This window comes from Bicyclus anynana, chromosome 6, assembly GCF_947172395.1.
Source record: "Bicyclus anynana chromosome 6, ilBicAnyn1.1, whole genome shotgun sequence".
NCBI classification, from domain to species: Eukaryota; Metazoa; Arthropoda; class Insecta; order Lepidoptera; family Nymphalidae; genus Bicyclus; species Bicyclus anynana.
The window spans coordinates 1,856,528-1,867,216 of NC_069088.1; the positions used below are offsets into that span (position 1 = coordinate 1,856,528).

The window sequence follows — 10,689 nt, forward strand, 5'->3', positions numbered from 1 at the left end:
AGATGTCGAGAAGTTTCCCGAATGCAGCCCAGCCCAGCCGAGTTGGATTCGACGGTTCACCTCTTTCTCGAAACTGGACCTACCTAACTGGATCATATGTCCTAGGTATATGTATATGTACCTACAGTAAATAGTGATATAACGATGAATGATAAAACTATGAAACTAAATCAGCAAGTCAAAAACATCATGAAGAATATCAAGTGAAACACCATGAGGAAACCTGCATACCTTGAGAATTTTCTTCATTCTCTACGGGTCTGCAAATCCGCATTGGGACAACTTGGACTATTAGCCTGACCCCGAGAGGAGACTCGTGACTTAACAGTGAGCCGAATATTATTAATAATAATGATGATAAAAATGATTCAAGAACCAGCTAAAGATTACACTAATACGATTGATTACCCTAGAAACTGCGAAATTAGCGGCGCTTCCAGTGTTCACGGCTGACCGCCGCCGGATGCGCTACGTGTACCGACGAGACGCTTCCGGGACGATTTCACAGAGCCTTGGCTTTCGGTTACCGCTACCCACAGTTGTGGAAACTGTGTAACTACAGTGGAAAATCTGTAACTACAGATTATAGGGTCGTGGGTCGGACTGTGAAGTAGATAATTTAGCAGACTCAGAGGTGATTACAAAAATAACAAAACTAATGTCGAACAAAGGTTAAAGGCAGAAAATGACCTTGAGTGAAGTCACACACTTGTGAACCTTGTGTGTAGGGTTAAAGGTACCTTTGACTGTTAACACACACTCCCCTTTTCCACTCAAGTCATTCTCCCCGTCTATCCCAAGTAACCCATAAAGAAAACAACAAGAGATGTGGACGGCTCGAACGCCACGAGCACACTGAAATCCGTACCGCAAGTCGTTGCAACGCGGCGATAACAATAATGGGGGTTTCCTTGTTAGTGCAGAGTAAAAAATTACTTTCACGTATTTGGGTTTTTTGTGTACTAGTTCAGTGAAAAATACTTCTACTCCTTGGTAAACGTTAGCGGAAAATCAAGCAGAATGGGTCCTTAATTTAGCAGAGTACCTGTAAATTTAAAAATAAGCGAAGGCAAGATCTGGATATGCGTCATGGATATCTTAAAATCAAACCAAAACCCTGTTATATCACATACATATTATGACGATACACTAAGATGTTTTAAGAAATTAAATATCACGTGTCTCAATCGGTGAAGGAAAACATCGTGAGGAAACCTGCATACCAGAGAATTATCTTAATTCTCTGCGTGTGTGAAGTCTGCCAATCCGCATTGGGCCAGCGTGGTGAACTATTGGCCTAACCCCTCTCATTCTGAGAGGAGACTCGAGCTCAGCAGTGAGCCGAATATGGGTTGATGACGAGACACTAAGATGTTCTTCACTGCGCCAGGGCATTGTGCGAGAATAGGGTACCTACTTACATTAAGCCACATAAGGGCGCATAACCGAAGCCATCGCGTGAGTTAGCAGATTTGAGTCAAGTCAAGCAATGTACGAATACAGATGATAGGTCAGAGTTTAGATACGTTCAGAATACGCTAAGTATATCTATGCCTCGGAGTGCACGTTAATTCGTCGATTCCGATCGTGGTTTTATTAGAGTCCAGCATAATTACAATGCTGTGGTTTTGTAAATTATGTTTAACAAAATAATAAAAAGTATCTAACCTTGTAAATAACCTTTACGAAACTGACGATCTATAATAATACTAACTACTGCTCGTTAACTATTAATTATGTAGGATGTTTCTTAATTTACGAAACAAAAAATAGCAACTGTGGGTTAAAAACATTTTAATAGAACTAAAACATTCGATTTAAAATTAATTGATTTAATGTTTTATGAATTCACAAAAATATAAATACTACATTGATAATATTCAAGCATTTTGATATTTGAATAGAAGAAGATATTTTACTTAATCTGTAATAATAATGTTAAGTTAGTGAGTTTGCTAGGGTTTAAGGAGTAGGTAATGTCTGGGATAAAATCTGGATAAGTTTACTGAGAAAGTCAGGTCTGACAGTTTGCAGTAAGTATTTTTTTAGAAACACAGATCATAGCTAAAAATCTACAAGAAATTCAGCTAACTTTTTAAAACATTTTATACCTTTTCACACATTCATAATTTTTTTAATTATTAAATATTTAGTGTTTTCTTTTGTTTCATTTAAATTACTAAATAATACCTACTTAGGCGATGAAAAATATTGCAAGCATAACTTTATTTACGAGTAAATAGAAAGTTTGATCATAATCGACTTTATCGTTACCGAGATCACGAAAGAAACATGCATATTTAAATAAATACAAAAGAATGACTCGTTTATAATATTATACAGATAACTGTTATTATAATGCGATAACAAAACACTTAACAATGAACAATCAAGTTATTCCAATTATATAATAAATGTTAAGTTACGGAAGAGATAATACCGAAAAATTATATCACGAATCATACCGCACAAGTGGTAACAGTATTACCTAACGAAACACTTGGTGGGGCCAACCCTACCAACACAACACCCTTCTATTCCTTCTTAACTCTTCAAGTGGGGGTCTTTCACACTCGCAGTCCTAGCTCGATCAGTGTAGTGTAGATAAGTCACAGAAGTTAGTTAAAAATCGTTTATTTATTGCATTATAGAGTAAGTCCTTGTACAAGATGTGTGGAGAAATGGGTAAAGCTGTCCTGCGGGCTCTGACGGGAGCGCTGCTCTGTGGTTTGGTTTCCGATGCTGCTTATTTAGAGGTTTGTACCCCTTTAAATTAATAATAGAATACAATTAAAAGTCGAATTAAATTATTAAATTTAATTTGCGCAAAATGTTTCGAATCCACCCGGGTTTCCTTTTAGTACATTACCGCTGTTAATTTAAAAATCTAAACATAGTACATGTGGTGTACTCAATAAATAGCTTGATTTTTAAATCAACAATCAAAATTAATTTTTAAATAACTTTTTTGAGTAGAAATATCTACATTCCCTATTTATTCCACAGGTAATTTAAATTACATGCCAATCAACGAAGTCGTAAATTGAATTAATTTTTTAAATTTAAAAACAGAAATAACAGCCTTAGGAGAATTGTTTGGCGATATTGAAGTCATGGGCTAACTTGTCGCGTAAAAAAACCCAGAGAGTTATACGTTAGAGTTATTTGTCGGTGAATAAATGAACAGTATCGACAGAGACAAAGCGAGTCAAAAATATTTCCAGTTGTGCAACTTTACTGTTTTTTATGTTTGGTCAAAGTTTGGCAGTTTGAACAAATTGAACAGGCTTTCCTGATTGATTTTTGAGTTGCTACGTTTGTTTTTTGGTGTTTCAGTGTACGTGTATTTTTACAAACGTGAGTTAGGATGACTGTGTAGTAATAAATAAGGAAAATATTTTCCATGTGTACATATATAAATTTAGTACTATAACTTTATATAAAATGTCTAAATTTATTAAAGGTTTTGTATGAAAGAAAGAAAGTGTTATAATCCATCTAGTAATCATGATAGGCTCATTATTTCTAACAACCAGTAGTTTTAGCGTTGTTGTAATAGGAAACACAAGTTTTTAGGTAAGATTAAATGTAAATGGTGAACTTTTAGGCGTCTCGAGGATCCCAAGAAAAAATCAAATTGAAAAATGTGTCATGACAATGCTATAGGCGATTGCGTTCGTACTTTCTTCTCTGGGTTCCAGTTTTTCGTTTTGGGAACTTCTGCTGTAGTCACAAAAGCTGTATGGGCTCCATATTCGACTATAATTATTTCTGGTACGATGTCACAATGGGGATGATGATGACTAGGTTTGAATGTATTGATCTTTATGATACATTCGTGTAAATAGGGTCAATGTTAACTAATTTATACATAAAAACCAAAGATTGTCTGGATATTTGCAAAATAAATGAGATAATAAAATTTCAAAATCTATTAAAAATCTTTTATCGTAATTAGATGAAAATTCATACAGTTTTAGTTTCCTTACAATAAATGTGACATTTTTTAATAAATTAATTATAAACATAAACGGAGAAATAACAAAGACATTAGTAATTTTGTTTGAACGCACATACAAATCTAACGATCATTACATTGCCTACGACGTCATTAGTTCGTGCCATTTTGTATGGGGCGTATTCAGGGATCCGCGCCAGCGTCGCAAATCGGACCCTTTAAATCCCTGTAGCTCCGAAAGTAATGATCGCACATACCCTGTTCCTTTTACAAAATTGCTTTACTATTAGCATACTCTTAATTTATATACAATTTAAAAAAACTGTCATCATCCCTATTAAATTTTATAAGAAGATCATTTTAGCCACTAGAAGATGTAATTTACCCCACTATAAAATGTCATAACAGCCATTATCTTGTTGCAAACGCAAAGCATACCTGCTCACGATTGAACAGACAATAGAACTGATTTAACCAGATGAGATGTTTATTGAATTGTATTATTTGAGGCTGGAGTCGGATGTTGTAGCGAGATACGGAAAGCGTTGGCAAATAGCTGATATTATTCGATTTGTCAAAGTCGATGAGACGATCTGATCCGATAAAGTGTTTGTTATGCAATAAGCGAAAAATTGAGACTCGAAATCGGATAATTTACAAGTAATTTACATTCATTGTAATTCGACAACTTTGGCATAAAAACAGTGACTTAGTTTTGACGGCCTCCGTGGCGTGGTGGTATGCGCGGTGGATTTACTTGACGGAGCTCCTGGGTTCCCCGGCTGGGCCGATTGAGGTTTTCTTAATTGGTCCAAATTTGGCTGGTGGGAGGCTTCGGCCGTGGCTAGTTACCACCCTACCGACAATGACGTACCGCCAAGCGATTTAGCTTTCCGGTACGTTGTCGTGTAGAAACCGAAAGGGGTGTGGATTTTCATCCTCCTCCAACAAGTTAGTCCGTTTTCATCTTAGATTGCATCATCACTTACCATCAGGTGAGATTGTAGTCAAGGGTTAACTTGTAGAGAATAAAAAATAACAAAATAAAAAATAAAACTTAGCTGATCTTTTTTCTTTTACACCACATTTTGTTTAATTTATATAATCATCATCGACATTATCAACGGAAGGACGTCTGCAGCAGGACGAAGGCCTGTAGTAAGAACTTTAAAACACCACGATAGTGAACTGCAAGCATCCAACTTTTTGATTCTGTATCATTTTATGAGCGAAGATGCTGCAGTATAATTAAAACAATCATTACATTAAGTTACAGATAATTCTCATACTCGTTCACCCGAAAATAATTGTGGTCATACATCCTCTGTTATTCTGAAGTGTCACGGATGGCTTATCATATCTCACTATCACACTAATCTATACTAATATTATAAAGCCGAAAAATTGGTTTGTTTGCTTGAACGTGCTAATCTCAGGAAGTACTGGTCCGATTTGAAAAATTCTTTCAATGTTAGATAGCCCATTTATCGAAGAAGACTTTGAACTATGACTATAATATATTATCCCCGTAATATTATGAGAACGGGAACAGGAAAAAGCGTCAGCTAGTAATCTATACTATTATTATAAAGCTGAAGAGTTTGTTTGTTTGTTTGTTTGTTTGATTGAACGCGCTAATCTCAGTAACTACTGGTCCAATTTGAAAAATTCTTTCAGTGTTAGAAAGCCCATTTATCGAGGAAGGCTATGTGTTATCCCGGTATTCCTACGGGAACAAGAACCACGCGAGTGAAACCGCGCGGCGACAGCTAGTATATTATAAAGGCGAAAATTTATGTGTGTGTAAGTATGTTTGTTACTTCTTTAAGCCGTAGCCACTAGATCGATTAAGCTAAAATTTGTAATAAATTTTACTCTGGAATAACACATAGGCTTCTTTTAATCCCGGAAAATCCCGGAGTCATAGTTCCCGTGAGATTTGTGACGGGTAACACAGCGGGGCGCAGCTAGTTACAAATATACATAGGTACATTATAGAATTACGACACATTTTCATCAATTTCGATGATTTGTACAAACGATTTAGCCGTCGTAAATTAGGAAATGATATAGATCTCAATAATTTTTAAAGTTTCCCGAGCCGGTGCGTATTTCACGCGCCAGAAGTTCTGATATAATTGGCGTTTGAACCAGAATTATGGCAATAAAATGGGCGCGGGCTACTCGCCATAGCGCCATAACTCCAGCTCATGAGGGCACTAACTTTTGCAATTTTCCTTTACGTTTTCTCCGGGGCCCTCAAAGTGGAATTACTGTTGGTTAAATTTGCCCTTATTTTCATAGGCCCTGCTTTTTAGTTCCATTTCTTTGATCAAGGTACTCAAAGTGTAAATTGTTTGAAACTCCGCGCCCGTCAAATTGGTATTCTGAGGTGTTCTCACAAATTCGCACCTTGTAACCGGACGGGGACTGCTTTCATTTTTTCAGTCGGGAGTTTCCTTTGTTGGGTCTTTTTGCTAGTTTTCAGATGCAAAATTATGCGAAATCTAAGTATTAGACAAATCACACATTTTATATTATTATCTACCGTCTTATTTTTATGTAATTATTTATTTTCTATTGAATTTTATCAAAATTATTTTTCTTATTCATATCATCATTAACAACCCATATTCGGTTCACTGTTCACGAGTCTCGTCTCAGTAAGAGATGGGTTATTCCTTAATCCACCACACTGGCCAAATGCGGATTTACCAATCCAATTTGACTTTATTAATTAATATTAAATATAGCCCTGTTAGTCGCAGATAATGTAACTTGAGGATAGTGAAAGAATTTTTAAAATCACTTTAATGGCTTAGCCGTTTAAGCGTACAAACTAAGCAAATGAAAAATTCAAACTCCAAATATAAAATTCAACAGATTCCAAGGCGCTGTAATGCACGCCATTGACGATCAATTATTCTCACGTTTCTTTAGCACCCACGACTAAAACTGATCGTGTATTGGTCTCTATGTGCATGACGGCTCGAGAAACGTGAGAATAATTGACCGTCAATGGCTGACTCAAGGCATTCAACGGGATAAAAAAATAAAAAAAAAATGCAGCAGACATTGTTTGAGTAAACATTAGTATAGTCTATAATTTACGGCAAACATAACTCTCGGAATTCGCTTAAACGAATAGAGTGACTGTCAATTTTTGTTAGCCATATTTTATTTTTTGGTGCAAAAATTGGAAAACTAATAAGCGAGAAATAAGAAAAGTTTCGTCGCAAAACTAATAAAATTCTCCAGTTAAAACTTTCTGTCCCGCTGTTTGTTCGCTGTAAGTTGTAACTACTGTTTGTTCAGTACCTGGGAACTGCTGTGATACTGTTTTATCTATTTCTATAATCTCGTGAAGAAATTTTCGTGTTTGCTTGGGATAATGTATGCTAGCTGGCATCTAATGATGCGATTACCTACTTATCGAACTTGTCTCATTCACTGTCATATTGTGTCTGTCACCATCATCATCATCATCATCATCATCATCATCATCATCATCATATCAGCCGATGGACATCCACTGCAGGACATAGGCCTTTTGTAGGGACTTCCAAACATCACGATACTGAGCCACCTGCATCCAGCGAATCCCTACGACTCGCTTGATGTCGTCAGTCCACCTGGTGGGGAGTCGCCACTCCAGCACTTTGGGACCCCAACATCCATCGGCTCTTCGAACTATCACCTATCACCATGATCATGTAAATATTGTCGCTTTGTCAGCCGTTCTCTCTATTTGGCTGACGCACTTCCGTGCGTCTCGTTTCCTTAGCTCAAGCTTGTTCAGGCATTAATCAGTTATGTTGGTCTAAAGGCAATATTGCGCTTATGATGTTCTTCAACTAAATCGAAATTATTTCATCCTACTAATATTATAAACGCGAAAGTTTGTATGGATGTTTGGATGTATGTTTGATTGTTTGGATGTTTGTTAATCTATAACGCCGCTACTACTGAAGCGATTTGGCTGAAATTTGGAATAAAAATATATTTTACTCTGGATTCACACATAGGATACTTTTTATCCTGAAAAATCCATGGTTTCCCGAGATTTGCGAAAACTGATGATTTTTATATGAATGTTTGTTACTCTTTCACGCCTCGACTACTGAACCGAATAAGCTGAAATTTGGTATTAAGATATATTATAGCCTGGATTAACACATAGGCTACTTTTTATCCCGGAAAAATCCATGGTTCCTGATATATAGATATCCTGATCGTATAATGATTGTTTCATGGATTTGTGAAAAACTAAATTCCACGCGGACGAAGTTGCGGGCGTCCGCTAGTTGGATAATAAATTAATAATAGGTTAATAATACTTGCACGTCTTATAACTAGTTTTGAATTTTAGTTTTCGTAATATGCGACTAGATTATAATTACTCGTAAAGGTATCTTTGAAATCGATTACAAAATTACTAAACTATTGTTTCAAAAACAAAATCTTTAATTTCAAAGGTGTTTTATGTTTGCTAAAAAAACAATATCCAATCAAATCTATGGTGATATTGTATTGTTAAAAATTAAAACGTAAAGGTATTTTTTTTATTCTATACAAGTTAGCCCTTGACTACAATATCACCTGATGGTAAGTTATGATGCAATCTAAGATGGACGCGGGCTAACTTGTTAGGAGTAGGATGAAATCCACACCTTTCGGTTTCTACACGACATTGTATCGGAACGCTAAGTCCCTTGGCCGAAGCCTCCCACCAGCCAGACTTGGACCGATTAAGAAAACCTCAAACGGCCCAGCCGGGGATCGAACCCAGGACCCAACCCACGGAGGCCGTCAGGTTTCTAAAACTATGTCAATTCAATATTCTTCTAAATAAATTTTGGATTTAACATTAGTTATGGGCCTAGATAAAGATAATTAAAGCATATTTTCCTGCTCCTTTTCAAACATAGGTGTTTCCAAGGTGACATTATGCCTCCGAGAAAGGAGAAGTGAGTTCCTAAGTGAGCAACCCAGATCCGAGAGAGCAATGTTCGCCAGTCGTGACCCAAGGCCGGCGAAGGCTTGCGCAGTCGGTTTCCTAACCGCTTGATTAGCTGGAATTTTCCTAAAGGGCTTTTGGAATTGGGAAATTGGTTATTCCATTTATATTCCAAGAACACCTAGGTGTTAAATGTTTAGGTCGCATAATTGAGCCTCAATAGCTTAACGGTAAGCGATCGGACTCATCACAGACGGGTGGTGGTTCGATTCCCGCCCTGTTGGTCTATTGTCGTACCCACTCATAATACAGTCTTTTCCGACTAGTTGGAGGGGAATGGGAATATTGGTAAATAATTATTTAAAAAAAATATGTGGCAAATATTCTTAAAAAAAAAAATTCTAGTCATATTTTTTTTTTAATTGCTATATCTTTTAGTTGGATCAATTTTTTTCCAATTACTTGGAAAGACTGTGTTGTAAGTGGATACGATATCGAGTGAAAATCGAATACATGACCTCTCGGTAGAGAGAATTGGCTTTTCTAAGAAATTTTCAGTTGCGTGCGGAAGCTTTTCTTTCTTATAAGAAAGTTTCAGTATGGATATATGGAATGTTTTTGGTTTTAACTGTCGGTTTTAGTCATCGATATAAATAATCATTGACATCTGCTGGCCTATTTCATATTTTGGTCTTTATTATCAATCTATTAAAATAAACAAGAAGTCAATTTACTTACTATGATACAAAACGGATGACATTTGCATCCGGTGCTTACTAGGTGATATCATTAGTGATATTATGACATTTTATATCAATTGATTTGCTGTTTATTTTAATAGGTTAAGTCCAAAATAGTGAATAGACCAGCCGATGTTAACGATATAAATAATGATTGACATCTGACATGGATTATTACTGAGTTAGGTTGTATTTCTGAATTTTAGGTATGTAAATTGGGTAGATAATAATTATTGATTATTATAGATAAGCATAGAATAATCATTTAATGATTACAAAAAACCTGTTGAGCAAATGTAAAAATAATTAAGGTCATTGCATTGAATATGATTTATTACACAAGTCTCGTATAGCAGTTTTTTTTCATATGAATGTCTGTGACCCAGTTATTGTAGTTTGTGTATTACGAGTATATATACATTAGGTAGTAGTATATATATACACTAGGTACTTTACACATTAAAAAATACTAAAAACTATTCGAATATTATGTTAGCTAATTTTGGCTGGTGGGAGGCTTTGGCCGTGGCAAGTTAACACCCTACCGACAAAGACGTACCGCCAAGCGATTTAGCGTTCCGGTACGATGTCGTGTAGAAACCGAAAAGGGTGTGATTTTCATCCTCCTCCTAACAAGTTAGCCCGCTTTTATCTTAGATTGCATCATCACTTACCATCAGGTGAGATTGTAGTCAAGGGCTAATAAAAAAAAGGAATTTTAATAAAGTACGTACAACTATGAAAACAAATTACGCAGAAAGTGTAAATCATCTAACGCGGAAGCAGTAATGCATAGTTTCCGTAATATATTCATGTCAGGAGTTAGCTAATAACAAAACAAATAGACAAAACTTCTTTAAGAACCTATCTATCTATCCTGAATTGTAACTTTATAATAATGCTGTAATAATTTCATTAACTATGCACGTGAAATATATAGATGCCATTATTTCAAAGAGTTATTTATTATTAAAATTAGTAGCATTATGGTTTTTTATTTGTTAATTTAAGGCCAAGAATCATATCTCAGTCAA

The 10,689-nt window shown here is 35.8% G+C and overlaps 1 protein-coding gene across 2 annotated transcripts in view; it reads left to right on the top strand.

The window, feature by feature from the left end:
- Nucleotides 1–2,562: 2,562 nt before the first annotated feature.
- LOC112053500 (uncharacterized) overlaps nucleotides 2,563–10,689 on the top strand; it is a 15,648-nt gene continuing 7,521 nt past the window's right edge. The window contains exon 1 of one of the 2 annotated variants that reach the window (XM_052882049.1): nucleotides 2,563–2,756. In XM_052882049.1, the coding sequence (XP_052738009.1) occupies nucleotides 2,670–2,756 (87 nt within the window). In that variant the 5' untranslated portion in view covers nucleotides 2,563–2,669. The remainder of the gene's footprint in view (nucleotides 2,757–10,689) is intronic. The other variant, XM_024092934.2, reaches the window with a different exon arrangement.